Source organism: Pinus tabuliformis, chromosome 6 (assembly GCF_031772625.1).
Source record: "Pinus tabuliformis cultivar Carrire ecotype Pingquan chromosome 6, CPIR1, whole genome shotgun sequence".
NCBI classification, from domain to species: Eukaryota; Viridiplantae; Streptophyta; class Pinopsida; order Pinales; family Pinaceae; genus Pinus; species Pinus tabuliformis.
Window position 1 is genome coordinate 426,660,386 of NC_142292.1, and position 21,354 is coordinate 426,681,739.

The 21,354-nt window shown below is 40.3% G+C and overlaps 1 protein-coding gene across 1 annotated transcript in view; it reads right to left on the reverse strand.

Moving 5' to 3' along the window:
- Positions 1–334: 334 nt before the first annotated feature.
- LOC149259126 (L-galactose dehydrogenase-like) overlaps positions 335–21,354 on the reverse strand; it is a 90,640-nt gene continuing 69,620 nt past the window's right edge. Inside the window, exon 4 of the mRNA XM_089375029.1 lies at positions 335–637. Coding sequence (XP_089231155.1) covers positions 503–637 — 135 coding nt within the window. The 3' untranslated portion in view covers positions 335–502. The remainder of the gene's footprint in view (positions 638–21,354) is intronic.

Below are 21,354 nucleotides of genomic sequence, written 5' to 3' on the forward strand. Positions count from 1 at the left end.
TCACATGATCCAAGAGAAAGATGACTTGAATGGAATTTATCCAAAAGAGTCCAGGCAACTCTAGTTTCAATCTTGCTAGAAGTTCGTTGTAAGAACCATCATCTCCACGTCAAATGACTTAAGCACGGGAAGAGATACAATGTGGAAATGTTCCTGATAGCATGGGAGTTTGCAAAGTTGATGTGGAGAATATTTTTTCCCAACATAACCCTATATGCAAACCTGGTTAAAGTTTTGGCTGGCCACAAAACTACAAAATCATGATGGATAAATTAAAAGAAAAACATATCTTGGGTCCACATAGTTCATCTACCAAAGCAATTTTAGCTCGAGATAATAGAAAAGCCTCATCTGCTGACAAGTTCTTTCTTGAAGGTTTTATTGAGAATTAATTACAGAGTAATAATGTAGATTGCCCCATGAAGAAATGGGCAATCTAACATTTAATGTCAAGCATCAGATCATAAAGCAATAAATATTTCAAACTTTATGACAAAATAAGCTAATTATGAACAATGCCACTTGGCCAGGTTAGGTTCTTCACTGGCCTAATGATAGCTTCTACTTCCTCCAGCAACTCTTGATCAATACATCGACCTTCTTCAACTTCAACAGTGGCAGCAATATTTTCTCGAACCTAAAAGAACAATTGAAGGAATCCTGTCAGAAATTACAAATCAACCAAAAAGAAAATGAATCCAAAGAAATTCCAAATGCTAATGGTAAGCAATCAACCTCTTTTCGCATTAAATTTTTTATTGTGAAAGAACTTTACTTTTAAAATCTCTCTGAACGTGGTGTGAGCTAAAATTGTATTGTCATTGCAGCAAAATATGAATTATATTTTAATCCCCTAGCTTGAGAATTTGGATTTTTTGTGTGTGCGTCTGTGTTGGGGGTTGGGGGCGCAGGAGGTCGTGTAATGCAAATTATATTACCTCAAAAATTCAAATGTTATAAAAGGTAATAGGAATCAGGATCATTCAGAAAATTTCAATCATCCATTGCCTATTGGTAATGGCATAATTTTCATGATGATTGCTCACATGTAGGAAGAAATAATGTGGCTCCAAGCCCTTCAAGTTTTTGCTGCTACTTCTTCTGGAAAAATCAACTTTGTAAAAACATAAGATTCTTCTTGTTCATTTGAGTACCATCCAAGCAATATCCATGACAAGCTTAAGATTCTTCTTGTTCATTTGAATACCATCCATGCAATATCCATGACAAGCTTCTCTAGGTGCAAAAGATAGAAGATAATGAACTTCTCAACTACCTTGGATTTCCTCCTGTAAAAGACTAACCAAGGCTAAGGAATGGTCCATGCTCCTCCGAAGGAAGAAAAGAAAGATGGATGCTTGACCTACTAGATCATTAAACCCAGAAAGGTGGGTCACTAAGTTGAAAAATACCCTGTAGCACCTGGCTAATTATATTTGTTCTATTATGAATGTACCTAAAATTATCCTCAACTTCTTAGCCAAAATCCTTTAATATTATTTATTGGACCTTATAAAAAGTAAAATGGAAAAGAAAAAGGCTTTCAAACTTGTGGCATGGCCCACCATTTCTACCCCAAGAGAAAGAAGGATTGGCTGTCCAGGAAATGTTGTTTCCTATTATAAAAGGGCCAAAGCACTTCTAGGAAGTCTTCCACTTATTTGAGAGGAAAAAATTATTCTTCCAATATTTCAACAATGGTAATTGCAATAAACTTTATCCATTACATTTAAACAACTTAGGTACTTAACTATAGGAATTAATGAAATCAACTCAGTGCAAAACAGTCCCATCTTTACTTGATCCTATAAACAATGAGAAAGTTGGAAACTTTTAGAATACAAGGTGAAGATGGCCCATTTGTATTCTAATGTGTGCCTATCCATGGATTAAACAATCTAAGGGTGATGGAGTGTGAGTTGATAGAGTGACTTCTTCAACCTCAATGACACTAACTGATTTCGAACTATGGATCTGTTTGGCTTCATAGATGGGATATCCCCCCAATGATTTGTGTTATTTTTTAATACCAGATCTGATTTAATTTTCCTAGCAATTTATCTTATACCCATAAAATATTTTACCCACTAAAAATCTTTCTTGAGAACTGCTGAAAATAAACAGTGGTACTTTAACTTCACAATTTTGCGGTGGAATTAAAAACATAAAATCAGTCACAATAACAGCAAAAATTTGGTCAACAAATTCTCCTTCGCTTCCCTATTACTCAGTAAAATTAGGGCTCCTATACCAAGGAAAATAACCCTCGGGGAATACACAGAAAATACAACAATTTAAAATGTGGAAATAACAACTCTTGAAAATTTTGGCTTCCTGGAAAAACTCTACCCTTTGATATTTTCGGCCCCTGAAGAGCTCAGCTATTCCCCTTGCAATTTGGCCTCCCCTTTTCCACCTACACAGCCCCATGCATGTTAGAGACATCAGCCTCTCTCTCCTAGGCTGTATGGCCCCTTGCGCAAGCCTCCACTGCAGCTCGGCCTCTGAATTCTTCTTGCTAAAATATCCTTGCTACACACTTTTCTTCTTCTCTTCAGTTTTGAGTCTCTCACTCACACTTGAGAAAATTACTCTCCCAAGGATTCAATGTGTCTTCTTCCTCTCGCTTAGGCTCCTTTTATAATTTCTTTATGAACTAGATCTCAAACCCTCAATCTCCTAAGTGATGGATGGCTAGGATTAAATCATAAGCCTCACTTGAGAGCAATGGTTGAGATTAGATCTAGATCACTTAAATTATTAATTATTTAAATTTAGAAAATTAGCTCAATCACCAACATTAATCAACTAAATTAATTAATGTGCTTTTCTTAGTTTGAGTCAGGAAAGAAACCATAATAATTGGTTACTCATGAGCAAGCACCTAAATAAGATTCTGAACATCTTCTACATGCTTAACACCTAGTCTAAGCAAACGCACTTGTCCGAGCTATAATTAACATGAATTGTAAAACACCACCCCCAGTTTATCTTTGTAAAACACAAACTTGCCTTTTACAAGAGGCTTGGTTAGAATGTTTGCAACCTGCTCATTTGTGGAGAGATATTGGACCTGTTGTCGCCCAAATTGTACTGGCAATATGCGACAACGCTCAGGGCAGGGGATGTCACTCTGATCCCTGTCCTCTCTGTTCTAATTATCTTCCTACAACAAGCTATGGGGGGAGTCCCTATGAAATGTGAAGATGGGAAACTTGTTGGCAACCAACAAGTCCGGGAGACACAACTGAATGGCCTAGCAACTTGGTTAATTTAGCAAGTTGAAGATTAGATTAGATTTATCTTGAAAGACCAGTGCCTTAATGGAGTCAATTACTTGCTTAAGATAAATTATTTACCAAGTCACCGGATGAACAATTGTTGCTTTAAAGATGCTTCACTATCCTATATGAAATGCAAATCCTACAATCTAAGTGAGATGCAAAATCTTGGTTTATTTTAAATTATATGCCTATCTAAGTGTATCCTTCCTCTCAACTGTTTTGAAGCTAGTCTCTAGAGTAGGTTGTGAGAGAGAAACCAAGGGGAAGCAAGCTATGGCTTGATTAACGATCCCTCCCCTTGAGTTCTAACCACCTGATGCCTCCAACGTTGTAGAGATTGTGGCTCTGATGACTGCAAGGTCACCGTGTTAACCACTAAAGAGGTTCTAGACTTCGCAAGTTGGGTGAGAAAGGTGGGCCTATTTCTCTATCGACCAAGCTTATGCTTGGAAGTAAGATAATTAATTCAACACTAGGCCTAAAATGCAAGTGCAAAATATGAGAGAAATGTTATCAAAACCAAACCGGTGATCGAACCAAAAAACCTTGTGGACCGGGAACCGGTCGGAACCAATAAAAACCAAAAAAAAAAATGGTTTACTAAAAACACATAAAATATTCATATTTTAAAGAAAAACATATATATTCATGTGTATCCATATGAATCTAAACCATTTATACACAAATATCCAAAATTTCTCATTTACATAGCATGTAAGGGTGCACATAACTAAAATAGCATCGAGTGCAATCCATATATGAACCAAAAATACATCAACAAATAAGCTCTAGATGGCCTCTAGCACCCAAAAAAAATCTTTCTACAACAAATGTCTACATATCATCAAAATCATTTCTTATATTGGGGTCTTTGTCATCAATATAACCATTTAGGCATTAAAATAAGATAGAAAAAACATAGCATGTCATCTCAAGATTTTGTTTGAGTGATGGGTATATTTTTAGCAGAGTCATGATAGAGGAGTTCGAAAACCAATGCCACTAACACAAAAGTACATAGAGGGCTTGGTGCTATTTATTAAATACTAGTTCCATACCCTCGTACATGACAAAATCCAATGGAAATGTTGCAATCCCCCCAATCCTAAAAAAGTGTTAGGTTTTGTTGGGTCCCTATAATACTAGTGATTACCCCATTACTATTGTAGTTATACCCCTTATTTATATTGTTGTGCCCTACAATATTATTGTTATGTAGGCTTTGATTGTATTGGGACCACTTAGACTCTTATATATAGAAAGGAGGTATTTTCATTTGTATCATCCAAGAATTGCTCATTTATGTAATGTAAAGGAGGTTGCCCCCTCGAAGAGGCTGAATTCTAAGGCGTGGATCTCTCTTTTCTATCTTTTTGTGAGCTGGTTTCATAACATTTGGTATCAGAGCTTTGGATTCTAGGGTTTCGCTGCTCCAAACATGTCATCGTGGCATTTTCGCTATAACTTTTTTTCTGTGACGTTTCAGAAGTCGCAAAAAAAAACCCATTTGAGAAGAAATCGCGTTGAACCTTGGGTCCGAATTTCAGATCTTTTCGCGCGATATTTTCGGAGATATGATCTCAGGAAGTTGGTCTTTTTGCAAACTCCTGAATTACACTCAAAACAGGTGACCTGGGGAAAATCGTCATAACTTTCTTTCTGAGCATCGGATTGAAATTTCGTAAGAAGGCACAGAAAGAGGACGGACTGTAGTTTTCTTTTATATAATTTTCAGAGTCAGAGGTTGAAACAGTGACACGTGGCACTTCATACAAGTTCGCTCTACTGAACCAGTCTATAATCAGGTCACTGCGGGAGATTGTGCATAACGCTTTCTTGGAGAATCCAATTTGGTTCAGACTAGTGGCATTGGAAAGAGGACACAGAAAGCTACTACAGATCACAATTTCAGAACTGGATGATTCGAAATTACAGAGGTACATCAGATTCAATATCAGGCTTCTACAAAGTAAAAAAAAGGTGTGTAGTTTTTATTTTTTATTTTTGCATAAGCTTGGTTTGAAGGAATTCAAAGGGCCTAGTAAAGCATTATTATCGGTAACTGATGCCCCGAGGAAAGAAAATGCAAACGCCTAGTAAGGAACCTGAAAGCTCTAGCATGACTCATGAAGAAGAGGAAGAAATGCTACATGATATATCAAAATTACAAGAACAAGTGCAACAAATGTCACGCTCACAAAAGCTAACAGATGCTAAGATAAAGGGCATGGAAGCTAAGATGGACGATTTGAAGACTGATTTGAAGACAGATTTGAAGAAAGACATGGCAAGTTTGAAGACAGATTTGAAGACAGACATGGCAGATTTGAAGACAAATTTGACAAACTTTCTACAAGAGATACTTACTAATGGTGAAAAGGTTGTAAAGGAAACTCATGATGTGAACAAAAGTAATGTTAATCATGATTCCATAGATTCTAATGTTGGATCGAAGACCCACCATATTCCAAAAATCGATATGAGGAAGTTTGATGGGAAGGATCCCGCCACATGGATATTACAGATGGAGCAGTTCTTCGATCTCAATAATGTGCAAAACACACAAAAGGTACGTATGGCAACTTTATATTTGGAACGAAATCAATTTGTATGGTATCAATGGCTTTGCTCTCGTAAACAATTTATCACTTGGGCAATTTTTACGGAAGAATTGGTAGCACATTATGAGGATACAAAAAGCAACACTTTTTTTAGCCAATTGATAAGTCTCAAACAAAAGGGTTCAATAATGGAGCACATTGAGGAGTTCCAAAAATTGAACATAAGGGTAAAAGATATTCCAGAGCAGCATAGGATTGATGTGTTCATAGGGTCTTTAAAGGATAATATCCAACATGATGTTCGCCTTTGGGAACCTGATTCATTAGAGAAGGCATTCAGGTTAGCAAGAAAAATGGAAAGCAAAATTATGGCAACTAGGAAGCATACCAGTCACAACTATAAAGATGGAAGTGTTGTTGCCCATAGTCTTCCACAACCTACAAGGTTGACACCACAACAATTGGAAGAAAAAAGAGCAAAAGGGCTTTGTTACAATTGTGATAGCAAATACACAAAGGGTCATAAGTGTGGTGAGAAGAAATTATTCTACATAGATTGTGAAGAGGAAGAAAAAAAGGAGCAAGAAAGGTCAAAAGAAGAAGATATACTCCAGGAACAAAGCCTAGATGAAGAACAAATAAATCCAACCATATCTTGTAATGCATTGGCGGGAATTACCACTCCTCAAACCATCAAGATAGAAGGACAAATCAAGAAGAAAAAGGTGATAGTGTTGATTGATTCAGGAAGCACCCACAATTTTATTCATTGTAGGGTAGCAAAAGAATTGAATTGCTTCCTATATCCAGCACCAGAGTGTCAAGTGATGATTGCAAATGGAGGAACAATAAATTGCTCTGGAAAGTGCCATAATATCAAGCTATCCATGGGAGAATATGTATTGACTAGCCCAATGCTTTCCATTCCAATGGGAGGTGCTGATGTTGTACTAGGAGTCCAATGGCTACAATCCTTGGGTACAATAGCTTTTAATTTTCAAGAACTTTTCATGAAATTTTCTATGGAAGGAAAGGAAGTTGAATTAAGGGGTATTGCAGGGAAACCAGGAAAAATAATCAGCTCTAATGGTATGACAAAGCTTCTAAAAAAGGAGCAAAGGGGTGTAATTGCACAATTATGTTCGCTAGATGTTTCCACATTAGAATCATCTATTTCTCCAGATCTCCAAAAAGTCCTGGACAATCATTCCAAGGTATTTGAGACTCCCAAAGGTCTCCCACCTATGCGTGATCATGATCATGCTATTCATCTGATTCCAGGAAGTGTTCCTCCAAACATCAGGCCGTACAGATATCCCTATGTCCAAAAAAGTGAAATTGAACGTATGGTTGCAGAAATGCTAGAGGCTGGTATAATTCAACCAAGTCAAAGTTCTTTCTCTGCTCCAGTAGTATTGGTGCACAAGAAGGATGGATCATGGCGCATGTGTCCGGATTATAGGGAGCTCAACAAGCTCACTATTAAAGATAAGTTCCCCATTCCTGTCATTGATGAATTACTGGATGAATTGCATGGATCAATTTACTTCACCAAGTTGGATCTTCGTTCAGGATATCATCAAATCAGAATGAAGATTGAAGACATTCTGAAAACGGCATTTAGAACTCATGAGGGTCATTATGAATTTTTGGTCATGCCTTTTGGCCTTACCAATGCACCTTCAACATTTCAAGGTTTGATGAATTCAATTTTCAAACCATTCCTTAGAAAATTTGTGTTAGTATTTTTTGATGATATACTTATCTACAGCAAGTCTTGGAAGGATCATGTTGAACATGTTGACAGGGTGCTACAACTATTGGAGGAGAAACAATTATATGCCAAAAGATCCAAATGTTTCTTTGGAGTCCAGGAGGTGGAATATTTGGGTCATATTGTATCTCATGAAGGAGTTAAGGTAGACCCTAGCAAAATTAAAGCCATTAAGGAATGGAAAATCCCCACATCCATAAAGCATCTGCGAGGATTTCTTGGGTTGACAGGGTATTATCGCAAGTTTGTTAAGAATTATGGGAGAATAGCAGCACCTCTAACAACATTATTGAAGAAAGATGCATTTTCATGGACTTCGGAAGCAACAAAGGCCTTTGAACATCTTAAAGAGGCAATGTGCCAAGCACCGGTCTTAGCTACACCGGACTTCACAAAAACCTTTATTGTGGAATGTGATGCTTCAGGAAATGGAATTGGTGCTGTTCTAATGCAAGATGAAAGACCCATTGCTTTTGAAAGTCGTCCAATCAAGGGAAAGTTTTTAAGCAAAGCTATTTATGAGAAGGAAATGTTGGCAATACTCCATGCACTTAAGAAATGGCGACCCTACCTAATGGGAAGACACTTCAAGGTAAAAACAGATCATGATAGCCTTAAATACTTTTTAGAACAAAGATTATCCTCTGAAGAGCAACAAAAGTGGGTCACAAAGATGTTGGGTTATGACTTTGAAATCATCTACAAAAAAGGGAAGCAAAATGTGGTGGCAGATGCACTCTCAAGGAAGGATGAGGATGTGGAAGCATTGTTGTGCGCTATTTCTATTATCCAACCAGATTGGATAAATGAAGCAAGGGAGGAATGGAAGAATGACGAAGAAGTGTGGGCACTTATTCGAAAGCTACAACAAGATTCCAGTACGTCTGATACATTTAGCTGGAAAAATGATTCGTTATGGTACAAAGATCGCTTATACCTCTGTAAGAATTCCCAGCTAAAACAAAAGATTCTTATGGAATTGCACACTTCTCCCTTAGGAGGGCACTCAGGATTTTTAAAAACTTACCACAGGGTTAAGAAGGAATTTTTTTGGGATGGCCTTAAATCAGATATTCAAAAGTTTGTGGCAGAATGTTTGGTTTGCCAACAAAATAAAGTTGAAACAATTAAGACACCGGGTCTATTACAACCTTTATCCATTCCAAGCCAACGTTGGGAGGAGGTTTCAATGGATTTTATCACAGGTTTACCCAAGTCTGAGGGAAAGAGTGTCATCATGGTGGTAGTTGACAGACTTACCAAGTATGCACACTTTTGTGCATTATCACATCCATTTAAAGCCAGTACAGTTTCTACTGCATTTATGGAAACAATTCAAAAGCTACATGGAAACCCAAAGATTATTGTAAGTGACAGAGATCCCATTTTCACTGGAAATTTTTGGACAAAATTATTTTCTTGTCTTGGTACTCAGTTAGCTCATAGCTCATCTTATCATCCTCAATCTGATGGGCAAACTGAGATAGTAAACAAATGTTTGGAAGGATATCTTCGTTGCTTTGTATCTGATAAACAGACACAATGGGTCAAATGGTTGCCTCTGGCTGAATGGTGGTATAACACTTCCTTTCATACAGCAACAAAAATGACCCCATTTATGGCACTTTATGGGTATCAACCACCATCCATCACATCATATTTAAGAGAAAATTCTAAGGTTCAGGCAGTGGAACATCACATCGAACATCAACAACAAGTCCTCCAACTCTTAAAGGATAACCTCGTGTTGGCACAGAATAGAATGAAACAACAGGCAGATCAACATCGCAGTGAAAGAAGTTTTGATGTAGGTGATTGGGTATTCCTACGGCTACAACCATATAAGCAAATGTCCCTCAAGCAAGCTAAGAAGGATAATAAATTATCACCAAAGTATTATGGTCCGTACAAGGTGTTGCAAAAGATTGGTACTATGGCATACAAATTGGAGCTTCCTGCAGCTTCTCGATTGCACCCAGTTTTCCATGTTTCATGCTTAAAGAAGGTTATAGGTGACAAGCTCCCAGTTCAAACAATATTGCCAGAACTTGACGAGGAAGGAAAAATTATATTGGAACCGGAAGCAGTTATAGAAACAAGAACTCGACAGCTACGAAATCGATCAATTTCAGAGTACCTTATCAAGTGGAAGAACTTATCCGCTGAAGATTCCACATGGGAGGATGAGAATTTTATGCAGAAGTATCCTGAACTACTCAAGCGTTGAGGACAACACTTTTTTGAAGAAGAAGGGCATGTTGGGTCCCTATAATACTAGTGATTACCCCATTACTATTGTAGTTATACCCCTTATTTATATTGTTGTGCCCCCATTACCCCCATATTGTTACTATTGTGCCACATAGGAGCCCACTATTGTTATTGTTGTGCCCTACAATATTATTGTTATGTAGGCTTTGATTGTATTGGGACCACTTAGACTCCTATATATAGAAAGGAGGTATTTTCATTTGTATCATCCAAGAATTGCTCATTTATGTAATGTAAAGGAGGTTGCCCCCTCGAAGAGGCTGAATTCTAAGGCGTGGATCTCTCTTTTCTATCTTTTTGTGAGCTGGTTTCATAACAGGTTTTTTGGATTTTGAGTGAAATCTAAAATTCTACTTTCTCCGTATGAAATCCAATGAGGTTGGAACTACTCTCAAACATCCCGAGTCATTTCATGGTAATGTTAGAAATTTAAGTATATGGATGAAAATGAAAACTTACCATGAATTGCATAGCAATATGAGGGCCATAGGTTTGAATAATAGGCTAGCCTAGGGGAGAATTAGAAGTGGTCCAACCAACTGAAAAAATCAAAAAATCAAAAAAGACAATTTTTTTACGCTGGCTTGCATAGGTGCAAAGTGCACGGAACTAGTCCTGAACTAGCTAGTTCGATGCAATAGGTTGATTCGGTATCGAACCGGCCAGTTCAGTTATGAAACCAACCAGTTTGGTACCAAATTGGAATAGTCGGTTTGGAGGCCCGGTTTAGACTGGTTTTGGGCCAAAAATGGCTAGACCGACCATTTCCATCGGTTCTGGTTTGGTTCTGATAACACTGTATGAGAATGTTCTTAAGGTGAGATTGTTAAAGTTCTTAAGTACTTAAAGACAAGATACAATGATTTTCAATTCAGAGTATTGAAGTACTTAAACAATGAATTAATGACAATCTCCACAAGAGGAAGTGCTCAATTTAAATGGTGCCAGAAAATATTGCCAATATTATCAATAGAAAATTGATTTAAGAGATAGACAACACCAATGCTCAAACAATTGGCAACTTTCAAGATTAAAACAATGAACCATCAATATGCCAATTAGGTACACAAGAGAGAGACTTAGACTTCTTATGGATGCAATCAGATCTCTTATCACAATTATGATTAAACTTGGTTAAAGTGATTTAAGAGCGCCTTAGATTATAAATCCACAAGAGCTTTGTATCTACTTATCCAATGACAATGATAGCAATGAGAAACTAAAGAATTAAGCACAATGTCGCTTAGAGCAATTAGTCAATCTCTTTAAACACTTATCAACTTAATTAGAGCACTTGTGTGTTAATGCAATATGCTAATCCAAGAGTGAAAATGGATACCAATGATGCAAGAGATGCAAAAATGCAAAAAATGGATTAGCCAAGAGACATATGATTGCAGCAGTAAGAAAATCACTCAATTCCACTATTAAACAATTATCTAAGATCCACAATATGCAAGAAACAAGAGCTAAGTGAGATTAGATTGTATATTATTGGGGTTTTGAGGTTTTATTTAAATTTTTGTATATATTGGGTTCTTGGGCCTTCTCCATTTCATTTGTGCAAGTGATAGCTCAAGGGTTTGCAGCAACAATTAATTTTTGAGCCTTTTATTCAAGAGAAGGAAGTTGATCTAGGTTCTAGAGGGTAATATCTAGTCTTCCCAACTCCCAGTAAGTCAACGATCAGCTAGAGGAAGAAAGCCGATAGCCTTTTGGGTATTTTGTAGTGATTTTTTGAGGTAAATTTGAGTTTGCAGGGGCGTCATGGCCTATATTGGCTAGCCACACGCCTTGTGAGGCATTTCCTCCTTGGTCATAGCCCCTAATGGCTTTTTTTGCTTGCCACAACCCTTGTAAGGGCTTCTCTTCCCTTGCGCCAGGGCTTTAAGGCCTTTACTTGTGGGCGGCAGCCCCTTTGTGGACCTCGCTTGGCAACTATAGGCCTCCAGGGTCTTTTTCTTGTGAGTCATAGCCCTAAGAGGGCTTGCAGCTCTTGGCCGTGAGCCTATTTGGCCTCCTCACCCTAGCCGCTAGCCTTATTAGGCCTTCATACCCTCATTACAATCATTTTGGGCATACTTCTGAGTTTGGCATTGATACTTGTGATTGCATGTCTATGGTAAGGATTTGAAGTTGTTTACATTGTGTTTCAAGCTAAAAATTTGTTTTCCAAACCTTCCAAAGGTTGATCACCAAGTTTCAAGCATTAAACATCACATGTTTGTGGTCAAATCTCCAAATTTGCATGCCCTAGCTTTGCTAGCTATTTCTCTATAAGGTTGATCTCTTATTGGACTGTGTATGTGGGATAACAATCTGTGGTTGCAACAGTCATAAAGGTCTGATCTTTGGTTTTGAACTAACACTTGGTCAGTGCAGTTATTGAGAAGTGATCTATTTCACATCTCCAAGCTTGGCATTGGTTATTAGGCCTTGGGGTTTGCTTCTCTTGCCCTCATCTTTCATTTGGATTGACTGCATAATTTATATCAGATCTGATATATTGCCATAATGTGAAAATTCCTGAATCTAACACTTTAGAAACCCCTACTGCAATATCTGGTTTACTATCTCCTACGTGTTCTTTACATTAACAAATTATTTAATAACATAAACATCGAAGTAAACACAATTGCAGCCTTCACAAATGTACAAATCAACAACTGAAATAAACTAAGCCAACACAAGGGACACTGTTATTTTTGGGCAGTCATCCCCCAAAAAACCCAATGTGGGAAAACCGATGCAACATATAGAGGGTTTTATTATTAAGCAGATTCTGAATACAACTAGAGTGCCAGAAATGGCTCACCCTTTAGAGAATTTCCTTGGCAGCAATACTTCTATTCTGAGACAGATACTATGTCAGCCAATCAACTCTCAGTCTGTCTCATTGAATCACCTTAGTGCAACCTCTGAAGCCCTCTGCATCAACTGCGTCAGCCTCTATGGCCTTTGCATCAGCTCCTTTGGCCCTCTGCGTGCTCTGTGCTGGCCTCCTTAGCCTCTGCGTTAGCCTTACTAGGCTCTGCACTGCCTCTTCCGACACTCTGTTGCCTCTCTCATATGTATTTCTCTGCCTCCTGCCGAGCTGCCCCTCACTACAACTGATCACTTGTTCGATTTCCTCAGCAAACCTTGCCCCAAAAAATCGAACTGACTGATCTCTCTTGGTGTGTCTCCAACTAACCCTCAAGCCTCCTCTTATACTTTTCCTGTTGACGATTCAACAGCCGAGATTAAGTCTCTAATCAACAACTAAGATTAGATCTGGCTTGATCCTCGTTATTTAGAACTTTCCCACCCATATTATATTAATACACATTAATATTTTAATTTTCCTAAGTTTAGACATAGGAACCCCATTAAAAATATTAATTATTTTAATATCTCTTCATCCGGGTGGAATTTCTCCAAACGGTTTCTGGGACTTGGAGATCTCATGTGCCTTAGCCTCTCCACCAATTTTCATGGCTAGATAACATGTGATGCTACCAAAAATAAACACTCCCTCTTAGCAAGGAATTTGCTCTAGTAATGCTTCACCATAGAACCATCACACTGATTCTCCGCATCGGTACCTGTGTTGATTCTTGGCCTGCTTCCTCACATCCTCTGCACTGTTGCTTCCTGTACTGCTTCCCATGACACTGCCACTGCCACTGCTACATCTGTATTGCAGCTTCCTCTCAACATGCTGCATCATGTTGCCCATAGCACTGCCACTACTAACTGCTGCATTGTAACTTAGTTACCGAGAAGTAAGTAACTGACTTCTCCCAAGCACTGACATCCTGGTCAGTCTCAAAGCCTCATGATGCTGAAGCTACCTTTGTTGTTATCCTATGCTCCCTCTGTTGCCACTGCGCTATTGCAACCTCTTCTGTGCCTCTCGCACTATTGCAACCTCCACTGTGATGCCTCAAATTTTTGCACTCTAATACTGCCTTGCCGATCCATCACACCTTGCTCCACCCGACACCTGTCATCATGCTACTATCTTTAAGGGCTCCCATAGCCGAATGTGATCCAAGAGTTTGGGTACCTCAAGGATCCTGCCCCTACATGTAGTCCTCCTAACTACAACTTAATGTCACCGCACTTCTTCTCTAGAGGTGCATGAGCACTCATGGCACAATCGTCATCAGTCTCGACATCCTTCTCCGCCTTAGCTGGAGTTGCCTTTGAGTCGGAAGCTTCTCCATTGCCCTTCTTCTTGGGGCACTTAGATGCATAATGTCCCAGCTCCCCACAATTGAAGCACTTGACCTTGGAGATGTCCTTCTTCTTCCTCTTCCCTTGTTGTCTCGCAGATGCTAGAGCCGCATCCTCCTCCTCCTCTTTCTTGACTCGAACTCCCTTACCACTACTCCTCGCCTTGGTTAACCTTTTGATCTCTTCCTGTCGAAGAGATGCCCACATCTCTTCCCAACTAGGAAGTGTCACTCTACCCAAAATGCTTTGGACAAATGTCTCCCAGTCCTCGAAGACTACTTTCAAAGCAATCCTGACCATAAACTCTGGATCCGGTGTAGATCCCCCGGAAGTAAGTTGGTCGTGAATTCCTTGCAACCTAAGGAGGAAGTGATCTATCTCCTCTCCTTTCTGCATCTAATATGACCTCAGCTAATTTTCTAATAACATCTTCCCCTGCATAGAAGAGCCTTGGTATAAGGTGGTCAGCGCCTTCCACATCTCCCTTGTTGTGTTCTTCTCAGCAATATGTGGTATGACATGATCTTTGACCCCGTCTAGGATCACACATTTTGCCTTCGCCTTGGCCTCCTCATACTTCTCATTAGCATTGGGTTCAACTGGGACAGCTACGGTTTTCAAGGCATAGTCCTTGATGTGATGTTTATCCAGGATTGTCAGGGTCTTGGCCTTCCAAATGACAAAATTGGAAGCCCCATCCAATCTATCTTGATCCCTCAATTTGTTCACTGTCGTCTCTGCTCCACTTCTAGACTCCCTTTGAGTCTCGACTTCCCTCCTGGAAATCGTCCAATTGTCGAATCACTCCTCTCCAATCCCCCTTTGTTGCTGCAACTCGGATCTGGATTTCTTGGCTAGAAATTCATCGAGGTAGTGCTTCCCTCCACCTTGGTTTCATCTCCTTAGACACTGTTCTGCACAGACAGAAACAACGTCCTACCAACTCCTCAAATCACAATCTGCACAGCTCCCTTAGCCCCAGCAACTGAAGAATCTGAGCCTTTCTGGCTCTGCACAATCGCAGTGAGAGTTGGACCAGCTCCTCCTGGCCTTAGCATCGATCCTTCCTGGCTGAGAAACATGACCGAGCACTTCATAGGTCTGATCTACCCCCCTTCTGCCTCTACGTTGGCCTGGACTATTGACGCGGCTACTACGTGGGCTCCTCCCAGCCACTGCGTCTTCCCCTCCTGGCTCAGAATGCTGATGCAAGCTCTGCGTGAGCCTTTGCTCACTTCTTCTCTTGCCGCGTCAGCTTTGGAACAATGCTGTCTCTCGGGACAGCTGCTTCTGTTGCAAATTTTCAGATTTCTTCTGCTGGTGTCTTCAGTCCTCTTGTGATCTGCAATCGCTTTGATACCATGTGAAAATTCCTTAATCTAACACTTCAAAAACCCCTAATGCAATATCTAGTTTCCTATCTCCTACTTGTTCTTTAAATTAACAAGTCATTTAATAACATAAACGTCGAAGTAAACACAATTGCAACCTTCACAAATATACAAATCAACAACTGAAATAAACTTAGACAACACAAGGGACACCGTTATTTTTGGACAATCATCCCCAGAAAAACCCAATGCGGGAAAACTGGTGCAGGATATAGAGGGTTTTATTATTAAGCAAATTCTGAATACAACTAGGGTGCCAGAAATGGCTCACCCTTCAGATAATTTCCTTGGCAGCAATACCTCTATCCGGAGACAGATCCTGCATCAGCCAATTAGCTCTCAATCTGTCTCACTGAATCATCTCAGCGCAGCCTCTGAAGCCCTCAGCGTCAACTGCGTCAGCCTCTCTGGCCTCTGTGTCAGCTCCTTTGGCCCTCTGTGTGCTCTGCACTGACTTCCTTAGCCTCTGCGTTAACCCTTGTTGCCTCTACGTCAGCCTTCCTAGGCTCTGCGCTGCCTCTTCCAACACTCTGCTGCCTCTCTGATATGTATTCCTCGGCCTCCTGCCAAGCTGCCCCTCACTGCCACTAATCACTTGTTCGATTTCCTTAGCAAACCTTGTGTTGATTTGTGGTAGAATCAGATGTGCTCTAGCCATGAAAATTGGTGGAGAGGCTAAAGTACATGAGATCTCCAAAACTTAGATATTGTTTGGAGAAATCCTACCCAGATGAGGGGATATTAAAATAATTAATATTTTTAATGGGGTCCTAAGAATAAACTTAGGAAAATTAAAATATTAATGTGTATTAATATAATTTTGGGTTAGAAGGTTCCAAGAGACGGGGATTAAGCCAAATCTAATCTTAGTCGTTGATTAGGGACTTAATCTCGGTCGTTGAAGACTCAACAAGAAAAGTATAAGAGGAGGCTTAAGGGTCAGTTGGAGATACACCAAATTGATCAGTCAGTTCGATTTTCTAGAGTGGGGTTTGCTAAGAGAATCGAACCAGTGATCTATTGCAGTGAGGGGCAATTTGGCAAAAGGCCGAGAATACATAGCAGAGAGGTAGAGATAGTGCCAGAGAGACAACGCAGAGCCTGGGAAGGTTGACGCAGAGGTAGCTGGGAATAACGCAGTGGCTGAGGAGGCCAGCGTGGGTGACGCAGAGCCTAGAGGGACAAAGGGCTGACAGAGAGAGCCAAGTGGCTAATGCAAAGGCAGCAGTAGCTACGCAAAGGCTAGCAGAGCTGACGCAAGGCCAAGAGGCAGCGCTGGAGATTTTCGTGGCGCAGACTGGACCTGAGAGGGTGATGCAGTCCCTGAAGAGTGACGCAGAGCAATGATGAAGCTTGGAACAAATTTCACTATCCAGCTAAGAAGGTACTGTAATTGTTGTGGGATCGATCATTTGGTGGCTAATCAGCTAGAATATCTGTCTCCGAGGAGAGGTACTTCTGCCAAGGAAATTCTCTGAAGGGTGAGCCATTTTTGGCACCCTAGTTGTATTCAGAAATTGCATAATAATAAAACCCTCACATCTGTTGCACCGGTTTTCCCGCATTGGGTTTTTCCAGGGACAATTGTCCAAAAATAACAGTGTCCCTTGTGTGATTGTCTCAGTTATTTCAGTTGTGTTTATTTCAGTATTTATATTTATAAATAACTTGTTAATGGAAAGAACAAGTAGGAGATAATAAACCAGATAATGTAGTAGGAATTTCTGACGTGTCAGACTTAGAAATTTCAACATGGTATTAGAGCATTGCAGATCACAGGAGAACTTAAGGCACCAGCAGTAGAATTTGCAGTAGTCCCGAGAGACAGCGTTGTTCCAGAGCAAAAGAAGCTAGAGAGGAATTGACGCAGAGCCTGCATCATCATTTCGAGCCAGGAAGAGGGTCAGCGCAGAGGCAGAGAGGGGTAGATCAGACCTACGCAGTGCCCGATCATCTTTCTCAGCCAGGAAGGATCAATGCTGTGGCTAGGAGGTGCAGATTCAGTTGTTCCTGAGATTGCGCAGAGCCTGAAAGGCTCAGTTTCTTTGGTTGCTGGGGCTTGGGGAGCTATGGGAAAATTGTGATTTGAGGAGCTGGTGGGACGTTGCTTCTGTCGACGCAGAACAATGTCTACGGAGACGAAACCAAGGTAAAGGGAATTGCTACCTTGACGGATTTCTAGCCAAGAAATCCAGATCCGAGTTGCAGTTGCAATGAGGATTGGAGAGGAGTGGTTCCACAGCTGGCCAAAGGATTTCCAGATGGGAAGTTAAGACTCAGAGGGAGTCCAGAAGAGGAGCTAAAATGGTAGTGAATAGACTGAGGGATTAGGATAGGTTGGACGGGGCTTCCAACTTTGTCATTTGGAAAGCTAGGATCCTGGCAGTCTTGGATCGACATCGCATCAAGGACTTTGCCTTGAGAACTGTGGTTATCCCGATTGACCCAGCTGAGAACGAGAAGTATGAGGATGCAATGGCATGGGCGAAGTGCATGATCCTAGATGGGGTCAAAGATCATGTCACACCACATATTACTAAAAAGAACACAACAAAGGAGATGTGAGACACCTTGACCACCTTATACCAGGGCTCTTTTGTGCAGCAAAAGATGCTATTGGAGAATCAGTTGCGATCGTATCAGATGCAGAAGGGAGAGAAGATAGATCCATTCCTTCTCAAGTTTCAGGAGATTCGCGACCAACTTACTTCCGTGGGTTCTACACCGGAACTAGAATTTATGGTCAGGACTGCCCTGAATACAGTCTCCAAGGAGTGGGAGACATTTGTCCAAAGTATTTGGGCAGGGCTACTCTTCCAGTTGGGAGGAGATGTGGGCAACTCTTCGCCAGAAAGAGATCAGGAGGATGACTAAGGCGGGCAGTAGTAGCAAGGGAGGTTGAATCAAGAAAGATGAGGAGGAGGATGCAACTCTAGCATCTACGTGACAGCAAGGAAAGAGGAAGAAGAAAGACATCGCCAAGGTGAAGTGCTTCCATTGTGGGGAGCTGGGACATTATGCATCCTAGTGTCCCAAGAAGAAAAACAAGGAAGAGGCTTTCGATTCAAAGGCAACTCCAACTAAGGTGGAGAAAGAGGTTGACACTGATGACGATTGTGCCATGAGTGCTCATGCACCTCTAGAGAAGAGGTGGAGAGACATCAAGTTGCAATCAAGAGGACTACATATTAGGGGCAGGATCCTTGAGGTGCCCAAACTCTTGGATCATATCCGGCTACAGGAGCCCTTAACAAAAGTAGCAAGATGACAAGGGTCGGGTGGAGAAAAGTGTAGTGGAGCAGCAAGGCAATGCTTGGGTGCAGAAATTTGAGGTAGCGCAGTAGAGGTTACAGCAGTGCGAGAGGCATAGAGGTGTATGCAGCAACGCAGTGGCAGCAGAGGGAGCACAGGATAGCAGCAGAGGCAGCTTCAGTTTCACAAGGCTTCCAGACTCACTAGGATGTCAGTATTTGGGAGAAGTCAGTTACCTACTTCTCGATAACTGAGTTGCAGTGCAGCAATTAACAATGGCAGTGCTAGGGGCAGCATGGGCAACATATTGAGAGGGAGTTGCAATACAAATGTAGCAGTGGCAGTGGCAGTGTCATGGGTAGCGATACATAAAGCGGCAGTGCAGATGATGTGAGGTAGCAGGCCTAGCATCAACACAGGTACCGGTGCGAAGGATCAGTGTGATGTTTCCATGGTGAAACATTACTAGAGCACATTCCTTGCTAAGAGGGAGTGTTTATTTGTAGTAGTATCGGATGTGCTCTAGCCATGAAAATTGGTGGAGAGGCTAAAACACATGAGATCTCCAAAACTCGGAAATCGTTTGGAGAAATTCTACCTGGATGAAGAGATACTAAAATAATTAATATTTTTAATGGGGTCCTAAGTATAAACTTAGGAAAATTAAAATATGAATGTGTATTAATATAATTTTGTGTTAGAAGGTTCCAAGAGACGAGGATCAAGCCAAATCTAATCTTAGCTGTTGATAAAGGACTTAATCTTGGCCGTTGAAGACTCAACAGGAAAAGTATAAGAGGAGACTTGAGGGTCAGTTGGAGATACACCAAATTGATCAGTCAGTTCGATTTTCTGGAGCGGGGTTTGCTGAGAGAATCAAACCAATGATCTGTTGCAGCGAAAGGTAGTTCGGCAGAAGGCCAAGAATACATAGCAAAGAGGCAGAGATAGTGCTAGAGAGACAACACAAAGCCTGGGAAGGCTAACGCAGAGGCAGCTGGGACTGACGCAGTGGCTAAGGAGGCCAACGTGGGTGACGCAGAGGGCCAGAGGGTTGGCACAGAGAGCCAAGTGGTTGATGCAGAGGCAACAGTAGCTGTGCAGAGGCTAGCAGAACTTACGCAAGGCCAAGAGGTAGCATTGAAGATTTTCATGGGGCAAACTAGAGCTGAGAGGTTGACACAGTCCCTGAAGAGTGACGCAAAGCAGTGGTGAAGCTTGGAACAACTTTCGTTTTCCAACTAAGGAGTTGTCGTAATTGCAGTGAGATCAATCATCTGGTGGCTGATCATCCAGAATATTTGTCTCCGAGGAGAGGTACTTCTGCCAAGGAAATTCTCTAAAGGGTGAGCCATTTCTGGCACCCTAGTTGTATTCAAAAAATGCATAGTAATAAAACTCTCACATCTGTTGCACTGGTTTTCCCGCAATGGGTTTTTCCGGGGATGATTGTCCAAAAATAATGGTGTCCCTTGTGTGATTGTCTCAGTTATTTCAGTTTTTGATCTGTATATGTGTTGAGGCTGCATTTGTGTTTATTTCAGTATTTATATTTATAAATAACTTGTTAATGGAAAGAACAAGTAGGAGATAATAAACTAGATAATGCAGTAGGAATTTATGACGTGTCAGACTTAGAAATTTCAACACCTCGCCCTAGAAAATCGAACTGATTGATCTCTCTTGGTGTCTTGGTGTGTCTCCAGCTGACCCTCAAGCCTCCTCTTATACTTTTTTTGTAGACGATTCAACAGCTGAGATTAAGTCTCTAATCAACGGCTAAGATTAGATCTGGCTTGATCCTCATTATTTAGAACTTTCCCACCCATACTATATTAATACCATTAATATTTTAATTTTCCTAAGTTTAGACTTAAGCAACCCCATTAAAAATATTAATTATTTTAATATCTCTTCATCCGGGTGGAATTTCTCCAATCGATTTCTAGGTCTTGGAGATCTCCTATGCCTTAGCCTCTCCACCAATTTTCATGGCTAGAGCACATCCAATGCTACCAAAAATCAACACATAACAGTGACACAATCATCATAATACAAGCCTAAAAGAACCCACACATTAAGCTAATAACTCATATAAGGCATCAAGAATCACTTATAAGGATTTGATCTATCAATCTTATTGTTTTACGCATGACTGTCATGTAAATATCAATGTCTGAAATAAGCATATTAAAGTCCAATATACAAGGTTGCAGCAGTAAGAAATCATTTTGCTAAAGATTAACACTCATAAGAGCTTATATCTAAGTGCTCCTAAGCTAATAGTAAAGTGTTTTCTTATATAAGAGTGGTTTATTCTCAAACTAGTAATCTCATCATAAAACTAACTGTTAGCAATCGCCACAAAAATAATCACTTCGTTGATTGTTGATTTTGTAGCACTTTGTTCTTATTTTGCAGTGCTTAGTGTTACAATGGTTTCTGATTTCATACCGCTTAAATGATATATCTCACATTGGTATTAATTGGCTAAACATTGGAAATCTTGTCTTGGATAATCATTGTGGTGGATGTCATTGAGCTCATAGCATATCTAGTCATTTACTAAATCATTGAATATCATTGATGAGCATTGGATTATT